Source organism: Oncorhynchus clarkii, chromosome 25 (genome assembly GCF_045791955.1).
Source record: "Oncorhynchus clarkii lewisi isolate Uvic-CL-2024 chromosome 25, UVic_Ocla_1.0, whole genome shotgun sequence".
Taxonomy (NCBI): Eukaryota; Metazoa; Chordata; class Actinopteri; order Salmoniformes; family Salmonidae; genus Oncorhynchus; species Oncorhynchus clarkii.
In genome coordinates, this window is record NC_092171.1 from 22,915,957 (window position 1) to 22,936,020 (window position 20,064).

General features: G+C 43.4%; 1 protein-coding gene across 10 annotated transcripts in view; it reads right to left on the reverse strand.

Annotated features, from left to right (window-relative positions):
• LOC139383677 (kinesin light chain 1) overlaps positions 1 to 20,064 on the reverse strand; it is a 38,236-nt gene that overhangs the window by 7,429 nt on the left and 10,743 nt on the right. For 6 of the 10 annotated variants that reach the window (XM_071128215.1, XM_071128211.1, XM_071128212.1 and 3 more), the window contains exons 3-13: positions 19,659 to 19,889; positions 19,438 to 19,516; positions 17,652 to 17,880; positions 17,407 to 17,494; positions 16,804 to 16,905; positions 10,025 to 10,198; positions 9,794 to 9,893; positions 6,084 to 6,136; positions 4,086 to 4,153; positions 3,891 to 3,999; positions 3,399 to 3,563 (exon numbers count right to left, since the gene is read on the reverse strand). In XM_071128215.1, coding sequence (XP_070984316.1) covers positions 3,399 to 3,563; positions 3,891 to 3,999; positions 4,086 to 4,153; positions 6,084 to 6,136; positions 9,794 to 9,893; positions 10,025 to 10,198; positions 16,804 to 16,905; positions 17,407 to 17,494; positions 17,652 to 17,880; positions 19,438 to 19,516; positions 19,659 to 19,889 — 1,398 coding nt within the window. Of the gene's footprint in view, positions 1 to 827; positions 965 to 3,398; positions 3,564 to 3,890; positions 4,000 to 4,085; positions 4,154 to 6,083; positions 6,137 to 9,793; positions 9,894 to 10,024; positions 10,199 to 16,803; positions 16,906 to 17,406; positions 17,495 to 17,651; positions 17,881 to 19,437; positions 19,517 to 19,658; positions 19,890 to 20,064 lie in introns of those variants that run through there. The other 4 variants (XM_071128214.1, XM_071128218.1, XM_071128219.1 and 1 more) reach the window with 2 other exon arrangements.

Sequence of the window (20,064 nt, forward strand, 5' to 3'; positions counted from 1 at the left end):
AGAAGCCCTCCAAACACCTCTTATGAGGTCATGCTGTCACAATAGTTCTCTTGGGTCAACAGAGCACAGCAATTAAATTCCTTCAATAATCTACTTTCATCCAAAGGCAGACATGTTGCTTTGCCTGCCTTATCTTCGAGAGGGAACAAACAAAGAGGCTACAGGCAAAGATCTGGGTGAGCAAAGAGTTAAGTTTTATTAGAAGTTAAGAAAGACAGTGTAAGATCTGATGCACAGACAGACAGACACGACAGAGTAGATTAGTAGAGCAGATTCCGCACTGCAGAGCAAGGCTTGTCCCACTCCTCTGTCCTTTACCCTCCCACCCATTCCACATTTGTCTATGTATATACAGTAATATACAGGAGCTGCCATGTCTTCTGATGCCCTCTCGTGATCATGACATCACAACACTTAAGTTAGACATCAATAGGAGCATATGGAGCACAGGATCTAACACTAAAGAAATCCGACAGTAGCCTGGTGCCACCATGGTGCACTGAGAGAGCATACAGTATGATTATCATGCCACCAGCTCATAGTATTTACAGTATGTTAGTTAAATCACTACGAGCAAGCGCAGTCCGGTATGCATCGGTCAGTATTAGTAAATGCTAAACACTCAACACCACCACACAGAGATAGTTAGAAACTCCTCAAGCGAGAGAGCGAGGAGACAGAGTATTTAAGTACAGTAAAGAGTAAGATAAGGTAATGGCAGGAAAGGCTTGGAATGGTTCTGGGACAGAGCCCAGAACCCCTGTCCCATTGACATTGGATAGAGCTGGGGTCAGCTTGGCCCAATGTGTCCCTGTAGAGTAACCAGACAGACAGCCCAGAGGAGAGCAGGGGACCAGAGTCTGAAGAGAGGACAACTGCAAAGCTGGAGGGGTGGCAGGCGAACAGGCGTCCATCATGCAGAAGACAAGTTTTTAGAACCACAACAAGGTATCTGGAGTTATGCCTGCCAGTCAGACATGGATGGAGAGAGAGGTAGACAGAATGAAAGAGACAGAGGGTATTGAAAAATAGAGATGAAGAGGGAGGTAGAATAAAGTGAGATGGGGAGAGAAAAATGTGGAGTTGGTAAAAGGAAACGAGAGGAAGTCAGACAGACAGAAGCAGTAAGCCAAAGGGTTTCCTCCTCAGAGACATTATTTCTCCACATAGAGTTGTGGATGTGCTTTACTACTGCAGAAGAAATCAACACTCAACAGTTGCAACAACTAAGGAGCATAACAGGAGAAAGGAATCTTAAAGCAACAAAATTTAAAAATAAAAATTGACCCAGGTAAAAGTAAGAGTGAAAAATCATGAATGAATGAATTAAAGAAGCCTTAATACATCAACTGATCATAAACATCCAACCCCCTCAAATATAGGCTGAGTGCATCCAACTGAAGCAAAGGTAGCATGGATCTGGGGTTTTAACTGCTGTTCCCAGTCTGACCTCAGAGCCTTAATGGCCAGTTAAAGAATCTCTCATAATATATAAAACACGGAGTTAACCAGTATGAGCTAACCAGTATGAGCTGGCCAGTATGAGTTAACCAGTATGAGCTGGCCAGTATGAGCTGGCCAGTATGAGCTGGCCAGTGTGAGCTAACCAGTATGAGGTGGCCAGTATGAGCTAACCAGTATGAGGTGGCCAGTATGAGCTAACCAGTATGAGCTGGCCAGTATGAGCTGGCCAGTATGAGCTGGCCAGTATGAGCTAACCAGTATGAGCTAACCAGTATGAGCTGGCCAGTATGAGCTGGCCAGTATGAGCTGCCCAGTATGCTGATCAATTTGGTAGTTATGTCATTTTTAAAGCAAATGAATAGAACTTCACTTAATGACTATAACAGACTTTTACTCAATTCAGTATATTAAAAAAAATTATATACACAAAACAGCCAACATGACTATTTACCCAAAATAAAAACCATTTAGATTCTTCAACTCCAACCAGCTTGTATATTCTAACCCTGTTTGGTTTCTATAAAAAAAATCTAGTCAATTCCCTGTACAAAGCCATCGGCCATTTTCCACAGCCAAGTTCAGAAGGCCTGAGGTTCAACCATAGGCAAATCAAATCACCGGAAAAAATGGAAAAGAGGAGAGATACTGTGTCTGGAGAACAGTCCGTCTTCACACAGTTATATCATAGTTGCACACACAATAGCACAGGTTTTACTCAGACAGGAGACAAGTTAGCCCACCACAGAATGCACAGACAAGGGGATGCAGACAGTAGACAATTAGAATCACTCAGAGTAATGGGACAGGCCCAGGGCGGGATGCTGCCCCACCTCTACCTGGTAACAAGCTGCCACTGGATGCAGATGAAAAGACAGCAGGAGTACTGTATCACAATCAACATGCATGTATAAGTCTGCCAATCTAGTATGTATTATGCCTCTGACAGAGGATACAGCTGTACAGGTCACAAACACATACTGTAGGTGCTTGAGCACACACACACACACACACACCTAAGCAGACACCAATAGGCAGGTAAGTACAGACAGTACAATAATGACATCCCACACCCAAACACACACATGATGAAAGTGTCAGAGGGACTCTGAAGATGTACAGTACAGAGCCCACATGCATCAGTAGTGATGAGAACATGAATAAGTCACCATGGCAACATTAGAGGTGTGGTTTACTGGATAGTGTGAGTGTCTGACAGACGCAGTCCAATAGGTGTGCAGTACAGTAGAGAACACAGTTTAAGAATGTGTCTGAGCCCAGTCACCCCGGAGCCTTGAGGTGCAGACCAGGCAGGCAAGGGACTCCCAGGAGGAGATGCTGATTGGTTATCTTGGACACTACAGTTACTGTTGCTACGGGAGCAGGAAAGTTCTGAATAGCAGACTACAGCAGTGAATGTTGTGTAGTTCGCAAACATACACTGTGACCAAGTGGACTTTACTGCAGTAATCAGATAAAGACAGAGGGAATAGCTGCTGCATGGAGAGAATGTGTTAGTTGTGAGTAAAATACTGCTGCTGCAAGCATAAAAGAAGCATAAAAAAACATATTGCTGACACAGAGGTCTGGGAAGAAATACGTTTTCCATAAGCAGCTGGAGTGTTCACTCCGTTAGTTGAGGACTATAAGCATCGGTGTAGACTACAAGCATTAATGTAGAGCTGAGGTGATTATTATCACATTCAATCAGCATTACAACTTATAACTAGCTTTCACACCAACAATAGGGAGTCATAGAGAATCTAGGAGAGTTCCCATCAATGATACCACTGGCAACTCAGCCCTCATCAAATAATTTACAATTTGAAGAGGATATGCACTTTAAGAATAGGTAAGAAATAACTTTTTCTCTAAGGGGTGTGTGTCTGTACCCCCTCCCTACACCGTGTGTGGCCTGGGCTGTGTACTGTACTTACCCCGTTCCACTCCACGCTCATACTCACTTCCTCGCCCCTATCCGGGCCACTCTCGTACTTGACCGTGGTGTCGGAGGTCAGACTCTCACGGCTCCGCTGCTTCTCCTGCTCCTCCGGCTCGCTCAGAACATCCGCCACACGCTGCTTGTGCACTGTGTCCAGACCCTGGCCACATTGACAGGAGACACACACATTAACAAACACATACAGACACATTATGAACCAAATAAACACGTACAAAGATGATAAAGACAGCAAAATAAAAAAAATCTGGAGCATTTTCATGAGCCATCTACAGTGATCAACATCATGTGTTGGATTTTGTTATGGATTTGTTTACAATAGTTGAAAGGCAGGACCTGCTAATTTCAGTTAAGCTGCTGGACCAATGATACTCCAACAGTGCGTTCACCTTGAGTTTCATATGACCCTGGCCTGGCAAATCTTATTCAAGCATGTGAGTGTCAGAAGAGGACAGTGGTCACGTCACACCTGTTTTCTGGAGCGCTTGGCTGCCTCCTCCAGTGTCTCTGCCGCCTCAAATTTACCCTGCCGCCTGTAGAGGGCGCCCAGATTCTTCAGGGTGGTGGTTACTGTGGGGCTGGGGGCAGACATTATAAACACATCATGAACTAATGATGTAATCACCTACAGAACAGTCCATGAGTTTCCAGACTCAACACAGACCTGTCTACTTTACAGGCCTTGTACCAGCCTCCATACTCTCCGAACAGGGAGCCGTCCTGCTGCTTTCCCTAGAGAAGAGAAGAACCACCACATCCATCAGTTGTCAGGATTTAAGGAATTCAAACGCTAATGACAAACACCCACCCCTATTCATGCGTTGCACGTTTGTGAGCATTCTACTCAATGCATCCTCATTGGGCGATAATTATTTGGTCTAAAGAAGATAAATAATTAGTAGGAAAAACCTTTGTCAACATTTTGATGTCGCCAGATTGACTTTAGATGCAGTATAACATTAGCTAACGTAAACTCACCCCATTCCGTACAAATGTGCGCAACCGCAACATTCAAACGAGGCTACAAAGAAAACTAATGGGACTGTAGCGACTGTGTTGACGTCAAAATCAGGGGTGTGAACTAGGTTTCTATTCAAGAGTTGATCCACATGGTAATGGCTCTATAGTATTGGAGAAAAGTTGAAAAGGACTGACCCTCCTCCGTTACATCTTGACGTGTCATGTCGTAACGTACAGCACGCATAAAGAAACTATTTCTGTCTTACAATCTCTCTCCACCAGGTGTAGCACTTCTCTCATCATTTAAAAACAAGAAATGGACAGTGACGGGGGTAAGGGGGAGATACCTAGTCATTTGTTGCGTCATCACTGCATGCGATCATCATTCTCAAAGCCGCTGTTTACTTCTAAGATCACTTTAGCACCGCCCTAAAAACCCGATTCAAATTCGACACAAACCTTCAAATAGGTATGTAATGACACATTATATAAACTATTTATAGTGTTTTATTTACATTTTAGAGGCGATAAGGTGATAAATTGGACAGATTGAAAAAAAGCAATTTTCCCACACAACATCTCTCCTTCTCACTAACACGCAGTAGTTTTGCTTCCCCACCCGCCATTTTTTAAAACGACCCGACGGGGCTCATTGCCGTCTTGAATTGGTGCGGCAAGGTAGCCTAGTGGTTAGAGCGTTGGACTAGTAACCGGAAGGTTGCAAGTTCAAATCCCCGAGCTGACATGGTACAAATCTGTCGTTCTGCCCCTGAACAGGCAGTTAACCCACTGTTCCTAGGCCGTCATTGAAAATAAGAATTTGTTCTTAACTGACTAGTAAAATAAAATGCAGAAACGGGTCATGTTATTGATTCTGTTCATGTTATTGATTCTGTTGGAAAGGGGAGAAATTGTGCTTTACAATGGTATTGACATTACCGTTGATCTGGAAGTATTACGTTTTTGAGGCGCTAAAATAAGGGCAACGGACCAAGGCGATGTACAAAAGTGAGTGAGTTTACCTTAGTTAGCTAAGATAGGTAACAAAAATCTGGAGGTCTCCTCTAATGTTAGCATTGCTAGCTATTATCTGACAAACTTTGCTAGCTAATGACAACATTGGCATCTGTCTAAAAGTACATTTGCCAACATAATGATAAAGTTGCTTCCTACTAAATATGTGCCTACTTTATCAATGCCATCGTATTCCCAAGCCCCTAGAGTGTAATTTAGACGACAGTCATTCGCCCCGGTTCAAATTCATTAGCCCCCTTTCTACTTTTGAGCATCAATATGGCTGCAGCATCTGTATAACATTGATAACAATGGCAACGACGCGACCGAGGTGCAACACATTAATAGCAAAACTGTTGGTCACAAAGAACTTGCCTAAATATTCCAGCTAATTCTGGACAAATTATACAGAAGCGTAAAATGAGATCTAGAGTAAATTAACCGATCTGAGACATGTCAATGTAACCTAATATACATAAGTGCCTAAAGAGAGAGGTGGAAAATTGAGAGATTACAGTTCATCACAATTTCTTCAGCAGTCTAAATTGATGACCCTTTCATACCGTGACTGAAACACTTTTCCCTGTCAGTTGTGAAAGTTCAGCCACAAGTCAGTAGTGACACATGCCATGCCCATTAGTGAAAGTGGACCCTCTATCATCCCCCTCACAAACACACACTCTCTCACCTTGCTATGTTCCTCTCTCTCCTCAGCATGCATCCAAATGGGTTTGTTCTCATCTGCAGAGCCAGAGACCAAAAACAACAATCAGACACATGCAGGTCTAAAAAGATATTGACAGACAGTCAGGCAGTCACCCAGGCAGCAGGGTGCTCGACCTGGTCTGTCTCAAAGTATTAGAACATTCAACTGAAAGGTCACTGTTGTTTTCAGAAGCGCATTTCCACTAAAATGATGACAGCAGCCTGAAAACATTAACTTTTACATGTATTTATTATTTAACTTCTTGGTGACAGGGGGGCAGTACTGAGTAGCTTGGATGAATAAGGTGCCCAGAGTAAACTGCCTGCTACTCTGTCCCAGATGCTAATATATGCATATTATTAGTAGTATTGGATAGAAAACACTGAAGTTTCTAAAACTGTTTAAATGATGTCTGTGAGTATAACAGAACTTATATGGCAGGAGAAAACCTGAGACAAATCCAACCAGGAAGTGGGAAATCTGAGGTTTGTAGTTTCATTTAAGTGATTGCCTATCCAATATGCTGTGTCTATGGGGTCAGATTGCACTTCCCAAGGCTTCCAGCAGATGTCAATAGCCTTTAGAAAGTTGTTTGAAGCTTCTATTGTGGAAGGGTGTCGAATAAGAGCTGTTTCAACAAGTGAACTAGGCCGAGGCCAATAGGTTGATTACTGCGCGGTAACGCGGGCGCGCCGTTCCTTCTTTTTCCTCTGTAATGAATACGCTATTGTCCGGTTGGAATATTATTGAAGATGTATTATAAAAAGACCCTAACGATTGATTGTAAACATCGTTTGACATGTTTCTACAAACTGTAATGGAACTCTTGACTTTTCGTGTGGATTTTGCGCTCGCGCATTGTGCCTTTGGAATAGTGAACTAAACGCGCAAACAAAATGGAGGTATTTGGACATAAATATGGACGTAATCGAACAAAACAAACATTTGTGGAAGTGGGAATCCTGGGAGTGCATTCCGACGAAGATCAGCAAAGGTAAGTGAAGATTTATAATGCTATTTATGACTTTTGTTAACTCCACAATTTGGCGGGTAACTGTATGGCTTGCTTTTGTGGCTGAACCTGTTCTCAGATTATTGAATATTGTGCTTTTGCCATAAAGCTTTTTTGAAATCTGACACAGCGGTTGCATTAAGAACAAGTTTATCTTTAATTCTATGTAAAACATGTATCTTTCATCAAAGTTTATGATGAGTATTTCTGTTATTTGATGTGGCTCTGAAATTTCTCTGGATGTTTGAGGCATTTCTGAACATTGCGCCAATGTAAACTGAGGTTTTTGGACATAAATATGAACTTGATCGAACAAAACATACATGTATTGTGTAACATTGAGTCCTGGGAGTGTCATCTGATGAAGATCGTCAAAGGTTAGTGATTCATTTGATCTATATTTCTGCTTTTTGTGACACCTCTCTTTGGTTGGAAAATGCTTTCTGTGACTAGTTGCTGACCTAACATAATGATATATGTTGTTCTGCTTTCACCAAAAAGCCTTTTTGAAATTGGACACTGTGGTTGGACTAACGAGAAGTATATCTTTAAAATGGTGTAAAATACTTGTATAGTTGAGGAATTTTAATTAAGAGATTTGTTGTTTTGAATTTGGCGCACTGCAATGAACAATCCCAGAGAGGTTAACTAGGCGAGTCAGTTAAGAACAAATTGTTATTTACAATAACGGCCTACCCTCCGACACCACGGTGCTCGACCTGGTCTGTCTCAAAGTATTAGAACATTCAACTGAAAGGTCACTGTTGTTTTCAGAAGCGCATTTCCACTAAAATGATGACAGCAGCCTGAAAACATTAACTTTTACATGTATTTATTATTTAACTTCTTGGTGACAGGGGGGCAGTACTGAGTAGCTTGGATGAATAAGGTGCCCAGAGTAAACTGCCTGCTACTCTGTCCCAGATGCTAATATATGCATATTATTAGTAGTATTGGATAGAAAACACTGAAGTTTCTAAAACTGTTTGAATGATGTCTGTGAGTATAACAGAACTTATATGGCAGGAGAAAACCTGAGACAAATCCAACCAGGAAGTGGGAAATCTGAGGTTTGTAGTTTCATTTAAGTGATTGCCTATCCAATATGCTGTGTCTATGGGGTCAGATTGCACTTCCCAAGGCTTCCAGCAGATGTCAATAGCCTTTAGAAAGTTGTTTGAGGCTTCTATTGTGGAAGGGTGTCGAATAAGAGCTGTTTCAACAAGTGAACTAGGCCGAGGCCAATAGGTTGATTACTGCGCGGTAACGCGGGCGCGCCGTTCCTTCTTTTTCCTCTGTAATGAATACGCTATTGTCCGGTTGGAATATTATTGAAGATGTATTATAAAAAGACCCTAACGATTGATTGTAAACATCGTTTGACATGTTTCTACAAACTGTAATGGAACTCTTGACTTTTCGTGTGGATTTTGCGCTCGCGCATTGTGCCTTTGGAATAGTGAACTAAACGCGCAAACAAAATGGAGGTATTTGGACATAAATATGGACGTAATCGAACAAAACAAACATTTGTGGAAGTGGGAATCCTGGGAGTGCATTCCGACGAAGATCAGCAAAGGTAAGTGAAGATTTATAATGCTATTTATGACTTTTGTTAACTCCACAATTTGGCGGGTAACTGTATGGCTTGCTTTTGTGGCTGAACCTGTTCTCAGATTATTGAATATTGTGCTTTTGCCATAAAGCTTTTTTGAAATCTGACACAGCGGTTGCATTAAGAACAAGTTTATCTTTAATTCTATGTAAAACATGTATCTTTCATCAAAGTTTATGATGAGTATTTCTGTTATTTGATGTGGCTCTGAAATTTCTCTGGATGTTTGAGGCATTTCTGAACATTGCGCCAATGTAAACTGAGGTTTTTGGACATAAATATGAACTTGATCGAACAAAACATACATGTATTGTGTAACATTGAGTCCTGGGAGTGTCATCTGATGAAGATCGTCAAAGGTTAGTGATTCATTTGATCTATATTTCTGCTTTTTGTGACACCTCTCTTTGGTTGGAAAATGCTTTCTGTGACTAGTTGCTGACCTAACATAATGATATATATATGTTGTTCTGCTTTCACCAAAAAGCCTTTTTGAAATTGGACACTGTGGTTGGACTAACGAGAAGTATATCTTTAAAATGGTGTAAAATACTTGTATAGTTGAGGAATTTTAATTAAGAGATTTCTGTTGTTTTGAATTTGGCGCACTGCAATGAACAATCCCAGAGAGGTTAACTAGGCGAGTCAGTTAAGAACAAATTGTTATTTACAATAACGGCCTACCCTGGCCAAACCGGGACAACTCTGGGCCAATTGTGCACCGCCCTACGGGACTCCCAATCACAGCCGGAAGTGATGCAGCCTGGATTCGTGTTGCCTCTTGCACTGAGATGCAGTGCCTTAGACCACTGAACCACTCGGGCGCCCATCAAACAATAGATTGTGTGTGTGTGTGTGTGTGTGTCCGTGGGTACCAGAAATCACCACAAATATAGTAAAACAAAGAAAATTCTCGCTCGTGGGGACATTTCCCAGGTCCCCACAAGGACAAAGGCTATTTTAGGTTTGGGGGTTAGGTTTTAGAGAAATATTATTTTGAATGGAAATCAATTTAATGGCCCCACAAAGATAGCAAAACATATGCTTTGTGAGAGAGTGTCTTACCGTCTACAGAGCCAAACTCCCTCTCATGTGCGCGGGTAAGGATCTCTTTGTACAGAGTTTCAGCCTGCTTGAACTTCCCCTGCTTCAGGTAACAGGACGCCTTGGAGAGGAAGAGAGAGAATGTAAGAATATGATCTTCAAAAAGTAAGAAAATCTTCTCATAACTCATTAGAAAATGTGCAGTCATTTTTCGAAGCCAGTGATCTCTTAACCCCTATGTGACCCTCTTACCAGATTGTTTTTGGTCTTGGCCACATTGGGGTCGTCAGGGCCCAGTTTGGTCTGGTAGATCTCCAGGGCCCGCTGGTAGTAGTACTCCACCTCCTCATACTTGCCCTGGTTCTGACACAGCAGGGCAAGGTTGTTCAGCTGCTTGGCAACGTCTGGGTGGTCCTTACCCAGAACCTGGACAGGAGGTGAGATGGGGAGGCCATGTAAATATAACAAAACAGTGGGCAATAAAGCAATAATGGGTCAGCTTCTCAAAGTAAGGGGGCAAGAAAGGAGTTTATCACAACAAAAAGAGACGGCCGGTGTTTTCCACAAGTACATAGAGTAGCCAAATAGAGAAAGTAGCCAGCCAGGCAGCCCTGGGCCGTTTTTTTCTTTCCCCACTGGGTAAATTCCTTTTTTTTTGCAGAAGGAGCTCTATTTTGGTGGCCTCTGGTACATTCAAATGCTTTAATTCCATCAAAACATTCTAATACCTTGATTCCATTTTTTTTCCTTCCATTTTTTTTTTTACCTTTATTTAACTAGGCAAGTCAGTTTAAGAACAAATTCTTATTTTCAATGAACAGTGGGCAGAACGACAGATTTGTACCTTGTCAGCTCGGGGATTTGAACTTGCAACCTTTAAGTTACTAGTCTAACACTCTAACCACTAGGCTACCCTGCCGCCCCATTTTAGTCGTTTAGTAGACGCTCTTATCCAGAACGTCTTAAAGTTAGTGCATTCATCTTAAGATAACTAGATAGGGGACAACCACATATCACAGACATAGAAATTATTGTTTTTTTTTTGAGGTGGCAGAACGAAGTGCTCGCATTGGGGTGTAGGAAGGTAGGGAGGGGCAGTTCCTCTTGTGTTCCATAGGTAAGCACCATGGTCTTGTAGTGGATGTGAGCTTCAACTGGAAGACAGTGGCGTGTGCGAAGGAGCAGGGTGACAGAACTTGGAAAGGTTGAAAACCAGGCCGGCTGCAGCATTCTGGATAAGTTGCAGGGGTTGGATGGCACAAGTGGGGAGCCCAGCCAACAGCGAGTTGCAGTAGTCCAGACGGGACAGGACAATTGCCTGGAGTAGGACCTGCGCCACTTCCTGTGTGAGGTAGGGTTGTACTCTGCGGATGTTGTAGAGCATGAACCTGCAGGAGCGAGTCACTGCTAGAACCGAGCCCTGTGGGACACCAGTAGTGAGAGTATGTGGCGCAGACACAGATCCACATCCCCTTGTAGGAGGGCCAGGTAGGATGCAATCCAAGAGTGTGCAGTGCCTGAGACGTCCAGCCCTGAGAGGGTGGAGAGGAGGATCTAATGGTTCAGTGTCGAAGACAGCGGATAGATCTAGGAGGATGAGAACAGAGAGAGAGTCAGATTTGGCAGTGTGGAGAGCCTGAGACGTCCAGCCCTGAGAGGGTTGAGTGGAGGATCTGATGTTTCACGGTGTCAAAGGCAGGAGATAGATCTAGGAGGATGAGAACAGAGGAGAGTGTGTCAACTTTGGCAGTGCGGAGAGTCTCCGTGACACAGAAGAGAGCAGCCTTGGTTGATTGACCCGTCTTGAAACTTGACCGGTTATGGCCAAAAAGATAGTTCAGAGAGATATAAGGAGAAAGTTGATCAGAGACGGAACGCTCAAGTGTTTTGGAAAGAAAAGAAAGGGATAGTGTATTTCAGATTCCATTTTCCATCTGAAATACAAAGCAAAATTGTTTACCTCTCATATCGGAAAAATGTGTTGTGGCATTGTGTAGAAATACATGACTAACATTTTAACTACTGGAATATTATAATATCTAAGTCTATATGACCAGGACTATTTTTAAGTAAGACAACATTAAACCTTTAACAGTCTTCTCTTGAGATTAAAGGCTTATTTATAGTGTTAATGCAAGATATGAATTGCCACAATATTTGTTCTTCATTATGTACAGTATCAGGTTTGGACACACCTACTCATTCAAGAGTTTTTCTTTATTTTTTATAATTTTCTACATTGTAGAATAATAGTGAAGACATAACTATGAAATAACACATATGGAATCATGTAGTAACCAAAAACATGTTAAACAAATAAAAATAGTCACCCTTTGCATTGATGACAGCACTCTTAGAATTCTCTCAACCAGCCTCATAAGGTCACCTGGAATGCATTTCAATTAACAGGTGTACCTTTGGGGTGGCAGGTAGCCTAGTGGTTAAAGCGTTGGGCCAGTAACCGAAAGGTTTCTGGATCGAATCACCGAGCTGACAAGGTAAAAATCTGTTGTTTTGCCTCTCCCCAGTAGGCCGTCATTGTAATTAAGAATTAGTTCTTAACTGACTTGCCTAGTTGAAGGTTAAATGAACAAAAAAAATGTAAGTTAATTTGTAAAATGTCTTTCTTGTGTTGTGACAAGGTAGGGGTGTTATACAGAAGATGGTCTTTTACCAAATAGGGCTAAGTCCATATTATGGCAAGAACAGCTCAAATAAGGAAAGAGAAACAGTCCATTATTTTAAGACATGAAGGTCAGTCAATCTGGAAAATTTCAAGAACTTTGAAAGTTTCTTCAAGTGCAGTTGCAAAAACAATCAGGCGCTATGATGAAACTGGCTCTTAGGAAGACCGCCACAGGAAAGGAAGACCCAGAATTACCTCTGCTGCAGAGGATAAGTTCATTAGTTACCAGCCTCAGAATGTAGCCAAAATAAAATGTTCAGACGACATCAACTGTTCAGAGGAGACTGTGACATTAGGCCTTCATGGTCGAGATGCTACAAAGAAACCACTGCTAAAGGACACCAATGAGAAGAGACCTTCTTGGGCCAAGAAACACGAGCAATGGACATTAGAAATCTGTACTTTGGTCTGATGAGTCCAAATGAGATCTTTGTGTCTTTGTGAGACGCAGAGTAGGTGAACGTGTGATCTCCGCATGCGTGGTTCCCACAGTGAAGCATGGAGGTGGTGGTGTGATGGTGCTTTGCTGGTGACACTATCAGTGATTTTTTTTAAATTCAAGAAACACTTAACCATCATGGCTACCACAGCATTCTGCAGTGATACGCCATCCCATTTGGTTTGCGCTTAGTGGGACATTAATTTGTTTTTCAACAGGACAAAGGACCCAAAACACACCTCCAGGCTGTGTAAGGGCTATTTGACCAAGGAGGAGAGTGATGGAGTGCTGCATCAGATGACCTGGCCTCCACAATCACCCGACCTCAATCCAATTGAGATGGTTTGGGATGAGTTGGACCACAGAGTGAAGGCAAAGCAGCGAACAAGTGCTCAGCATATGTGCAACTCCTTCAAGACTGTTGGAAAAGCATTGCTCATGAACCTGGTTGAGAGAGGGCCAAGAGTATGCAAAGCTACTTTGAAGAATATAAAATCTAAAATGTATTTTGATTTGTTTAACACTTCTTTGGTTACTACATGATTCAATGTGATATTTCATAGTTTGATGTCTTCACTATGATTCTTTAATGTAGACAATAGTAAAAAATTATTGAATGAGTAGGAGCCCAAACGTTTGACTGGTACTGTACTTTATTAAAACAGAAAAAATAAGTAAACAATATTTTGAAAACAAATTAAAGGATATAGTTTTCCAGGTTTCCGTTTTTATTACGTTACAGCCTTATTCTAAAATATTTTTTTTTGTTTTAATTAAAAAAAAGCTCCTCAACCTACACACACACACAATGCAAAAACAGGTTTAGACATTTTGCAAATGTATTAAAAATAAAAAACAGAAATGCCTCATTTACATAAGTATTCAGAACCTTGCTATGAAACTCGAAATTAAGCTCAGGTACATCCTGTTTCCATTGATCATCCTTGAGATGTTTCTACAACTTGATTGGAGTCCATCTGTTGTAAATTCAATTGATTGGACATGATTTGGAAAAGCACACACACCTGTCTATATAAGGTCCCACAGTTGACAGTGCATATCAGAGCAAAAACCAAGCCATGAGGTAGAAGAATTGTCCGTAGAGCTTCGAGACAGGAATGTGTCGAGGCACAGATATGGGGAAGGGTACCAAAATATTTCGGCAGCATTGAAGGTCCCCAAGAACACAGTGGCCTCCATCATTCTTAAATGGAAGAAGTTTGGAACCACCAAGACTCTTCCTAGAGCGCCAGGGTTCCTCTGAGGAGATGGACAACCATCTCTGCAGCACTCTACCAATCAGCCCTTTACGGTATTGGCCAGACAGAAGCCACTCTTCAGTAAAAGGCAAATGTCAGCCCACTTGGAGTTTGCCAAAAGGAACCTAAAGGACTCTGACCATGAGAAACAAGATGCTCTGGTCTGATTAAACCAAGATTGAACTATTTGGCATAAACCTTGAACTTGTCTGGCATAAACCTGGCACCCTCCCTTCGGTGAAGCATGGTGGTGGCAAGATCATGCTGTGGGGATGTTTTTCAGCGGCAGGGACTAGGACTCTGGTCGGGATCGAAGAAAAAAAAGGAAAGGCTCAAAGTACAGAGCGTTCCTAAGCACACAGCCGAGACAACAAAGGGGTGGCTTCGGGACAAGTCTCTGAATGCCCCTGAGTGGCCCAGCCAGAACCCGGACTTGAACCTGATTAAACATCTCTGGAGAGACCTAAAAATAGCTGAGCAGCGACGCTCCCCATTCAACCTGACAGAGCTTGAGGATCTGCAAAGAATGGAAGAAACTCCCCAAATACAGTTGTGCCAAGCTTGTAGCGTCATACCCAAGAAGATTCAAGGCTATAATAACTGCCAAATGTGCTTCAACAAAGTACTGAACAAAGGGTCTGAATACTTATGTAACTGTGATTGTTTTCAAATGTATTAAAATGTAAAAAACTATTCTAAAAAAAACAGTTTTTGCTTTGTCATTATGGGGTATTGTGTTTAGATTGATGGGGGGGGGGGAACTATTTAATCCAATATTTAATCAATTTTAGGCTAACGTAACAAAATGTGAAAAGTCAAGGGGTCCGAATACTTTCTGAATGCACTGTACATTACATGGGACGTGCATATTCACGAGCTTCATGCTTCCTCTCCCTCCTCCATGTAAAGGAATTTGACTGCAACCAGAGATCTGGATATAATGACAAGATACTCATGTCTCCACCCTAACAATGGGAGTCGTTGTCCCAAAGGCGGGAAGGCAGGCGACAAGCTTAGGTCCACCATAAACCCATAGAAACGTACTGGGCTTATTCCGGATATATTTTGGCGCGATTGAAACCTCTCGCTTCGCCTCTTCCTCTCTGCTGCGTTTCCCTGTCATTGCTCGCTTTGTGAGCGACAGGCGCCTGTCCCATCAATAGATCGCTAGAAGATGCATATAGTTCATTTTAGCGGGAGAGGGCTCAACGGACTAGTGAATTCAAACTTTTAAATGAGAAGTAGCCTAGTTCAAATGAAGAAGTGGAAAATGTAGCTGGCTGAAAATGGGTCTGTAACCGGCTGATTAGCCGACAGCCGGTGCTTATGGGAAACACTGGACGCCATCCCCATTACTTAGGATTGAATAACAATCTCACTTCTGTCCTTTGTTTACTGGCTAGGCTAAATATCATAAGAGAATAAGAGGGTGAAGTCAGAGCAGAGCTGGAGGAGAGGCATCACAAATGGGTTGGGTGAGGACAGAGAATGGAGCAGAGGGCTAACGCTGTCTCTCTGTCTGACTCAGAAAGAGAGAGACTGGGAGTTAGGAGTGAGACACACTGCTCATTAGCAGGGAAAGAGTTCCCTCCCTTCTATGCAGTGACCGACAGAGGCTTACTGATGAGGTAGACTTGAGTCTCTGATTGATGGTTTCTGTCTGAATGATCAATAGTAAGAGGTTTTCAAAGCAACCTGTGCTGCTGGATGTGTACAAATCTCACTCCTCCTCCTCTCTCCTGTGAAGTTTCTAGGTAAATTTGAAGAGTTTACTGTAAACATCATTAAAAGTATAGGATTTCAACAGGGAATACAAGACAGCAAGGTCTGGGTGATATATTGATTGAGTTTTATTGAGGAGTGATGCCTTTGAACTCGAGCCAGGGTTAGTGCCTGTTACTGGGGTACTCTAGAGAGAGACCCTCCGTCCGCCTCCTCCTTCTAGTCTTCACCCATAGGGATAAACCAAGGACTCAGGCAGCTCATACAGTGGGAAAAGCAAAAGCTATAAAAAGAAAGAACTGCCAGGAAAATTCCTCCTACATCAGCAAAGCTGTCTTCCTTCCTCTGTTGCGAAAGCTGGGTGGCAAATCTCTAACCTTGAGAGAGAGCTTTATCAGAGTTGAAGTGGAAATATAAATAAAATGTCTCAGCTGTCTTTAAGCTCTGTGCTCTCCAACACAGGAGTCGACATGTCAATCTTAGCATGAGGGAGCATGAGGGGAAAAGGCACAGGGCGAGAAAGAGAGAGAACGCGAAACAGAAAGGGAGATGGATAAATAGAGAGACAGCACTTTGTATCTCTAGGACTGCTGAGCTTCTCCTTTATAAACATCCAATTCTGCAGTCAAATATCATGAACCCCTTCCAGGACTCAACTCTCTCCAAAGTCACAGTTCCTCTGAACAACACAAAACTATAGGGAGGCTTGGGAGAGGAGGGGGTGATTACAGGCGGGAACATACACAGAAGATAAGTAAAACATTTTTTTAAATGTTTGACAAAGAAGAAAACTTTCCAAAGAAATGAAAAGTCCTTTGAAACTTGAGCAAGATTTACTTGGAGAGGAGCAGGAATCCAGATCATTCTGCAGTATTAGCACTCCATACCCACAATGCCTTGTGGTGACATATGCCCTCTGACCCACCTTCTCCCGGATCTCCAGAGCCCGCTTGCAAAGGGGCTCCGCTTCCTTGTACTTCCCCCGTTTCCCGTAGAGCACAGCCAGGTTGTTGAGTGTAGCAGCCACCTGAGACAGACACACACACACACACACACAGTAATATACAAAGATCATGCTTGAGACAGCCTCAATCATTAGTGCCCGTGTGTAGTAGTGAGTGACCGCAAGACTCAACCATGGCAGCAGAGTGCAATTGATTTGGTGAATTAGAGGTGTGACCGACCGACGAGAGGAAGACAAACAGGGGAAACAGGAAGTGATTACTGCTCTGTAATTATATCCCAAATCAGCAGGATGAATCTCCACAACGTGCACATCACTCAGCCCACCAGACCACAGAGGTGCACACAGTGACCTTTAACTGGAATGGTCTGATGCCCACATGGAGGCTGAAAGGGGATAGAGAGCCTAACCTCTGCTGCTCTGAGTCTGCACTGAGGGAACTGGATGTCCAGGGAGAGTCAGAGACACAAGCCTGTTGGGGTCGACACAGTTAGTGGACCTGCCTGCATGGCTGGTTACAGACATACTGCTGAGACACAGAGATTGATGAGAAACATCACTCACCGCTGGATGGTCCCTGCCCAGAGTCTTCTCCCTGATGGCCAGGGCGTCGTTCAGCAGGTTGGCTGCCTCTTTGTATTTATTCTGGTCCCTGAAAGAGGAGAACGAGAAAGAGAGAGAGAAGCCATAAAGCATGTTAACGTTGTTTCTCTGACAATGAGGTCAATTACCAGTGTATTATAATGACTACAATTGATTCACACCGAATACCAACCATCCCCACCCCAGAGCCCCTCCTCCAAGCTGACCTGTAGACCAGGGCCAGGATGTTGAGCATGGTGGCCACGTCTGGGTGGTTGTGTCCGGAGGTCTTCTCCAGGTCCTCCAGGGCCTGTTTGCAGAGGGGCACGGCCACCTCGTAGCGGCCCTGGGAGGCGTACTGGATCACCAGGTTGTGAAGGGTCCTGAGGCGGGCCGGGATCTCATAGCCTCCCTGCTGGGCTGCTGCTGCTGCTGCACTACCGTGGGGCTGCTGGACTGGAGACACAGAGCAGGGGGGTGAGGGGTTAACATTTAAATTACTCACATGGACTATTCACTCAAACACACACTATTAATGTTGGACTGGAGAAACAGACACTGGAAGTGTCTCATTAGACGCCCACAGCTCTGTATCACCTCTGAAGGAGGGACAGTGGGCTGAAGAAGGAGTTGTCCTCTGCAGTAAGAACACTCTCCACCACACAGGAAAAGGGCCGGTATGATGCCAGTATGGCGATACTAGTTAGAATCACCACAAAGAAACAAAACGCAGTGGATTTCACTTCTTTAGGAAAACAGCCGTGATGTTGGAAACAAACATTATGTTGTCATCTAGAGTCACATTTACTTTCCAAGCTAAAGTACCAAATATTTTACATACAGCAGGTTTTTAAAGGACAAAAAAGTTTGGTCTGCTTCGTGTTTTCATTTTTGCCACAGGAAAAAATATTTAGATACTGATATCATCCTGGCCCTACACAGGAAGTATAAAAAATGTCTCGCCGGAAAAACTGATCCCAGGTGTTCAGTCGACTCGCACTAGAGTGACGAATCCTATCGACATGCATGGCCAAACCAAAGATATCCACTTGAAAAATCAGTGCACATACAGCACACTGCAACTATGTAAAAACATACAATCCACCTTTAGCCAGGGCCCATTGTACCAACTCCAGCACCGCACTGATAGGGACCTAAGAGCCTATCAAGGAGGTAGCAGTCTGGACAGTAGAGGAGTCTAACCCACTTCACTATAACAGTACCAGCCTAGGGTCATGTCATACAGACACAGAAGGCTATCTCAGTCAGCTCTGCTTCATGTGGCAGCTGGATTAATGTGAGCATACTCAGGATCATTTGATGATGTGTTCCTCCCCCGCTCTCTGGAGAGCTTCCTGGCACTACCCACTCTTCCCTTTGATCCTCTCTCTCCCCCCTCAGAAACACAGATTAAAATAAAGTAATAATATCCCCAATACAAACACAACAAAGGACTAGAGATCCTGCTCCCATCTCCCTCCCTCCTCCACAGCCCTATCTGCATCTCATTAGTTCTCTATGCGGTGGAGCAATTCCTGGAGATGTATCAAATTGCAAAGATTTAAAGTGCACTAATGTAGATATGTACTGATTTGGCTTACTTCATTTGTTGGATGTGGTTCTGTGTGGGATCATTATACAATATGGTAATGTACGTAGGATCCCTTTTGTTTAATTTTGTCCATAATGATCTGCTTAAATGGGGAGTGGTTGTCTGTCTCTGTGCCTCAGATCCTCTCCTATAAATGCTGGTTGCTAGAGTGAACCCAACCTGATGCCTGTGTGATCTGGCTAACTGGGTCCATTTCCATTTGGCCTGCTTCAACACTCAACCAGCTCAGTCTAATAGCACTGTAAAGCTCAAAGTGATCAGGCCTTTCAGACCAACAGGAGGAGAAAGTAGTTAGAGGGACCAGTCAATGTATTGAGGGAGTGGGGAGGGAAAGTGGGAACGAGGAGAGAGAATGGGAGGGGTGGAACGGAGAGACATGGGGATATGAAGAAGACACTCACTGCCAGGAGGTTGGTCATCCTGGTCGTCTGGGAACAGATCATCCAGATTCTCTTTACTGGAGTCAGAGTCCTTCTCCTCCTAACAGAGGAAAACAGAGAGGGCAGATGATTGTTATTTTCATTTAGAGTAAACCAGGCAGATGAAAAGCAGTGGGGTGTGTGTGTGTTTGCATCAGCCTGCTTGCGCGTGGGCATGTTGTGTATGGTGTGGGTTATCTCACCGATGGCAACAGATCCTCGTCGTACTTCTTGAGCTGTTTCATGAACTCCAGGTGTTTCTTCTCCTCCTCCAGCTGAGCCACGCTCTGCTCACTCTTCTGCAGCTTCTGCTGGGTGCCCGCCAGTTCGTCCCTCAGCCACTGGTTCTCCTGGCACAGCCGACGAACCTGTGCCCGCAGCTTCTGCTTTTCCGACTCCACAGAGCTCAGGTGGCCCGACAGCGCCATCATCACCTGGGACAAACACAACAGGGGAACAGGGGTAGTGGTGAGGCAAGGGGTCGAGGAAGAACACTGAGAACACTGGAGGTAAATTCATGAATAATCCTCTGTTTCAGACTAGTTTACTGACACTCAGACCATTGAAGTAGTAGATGGCTGTGGTTTCTCCATCTAGCTGTCTAATTTG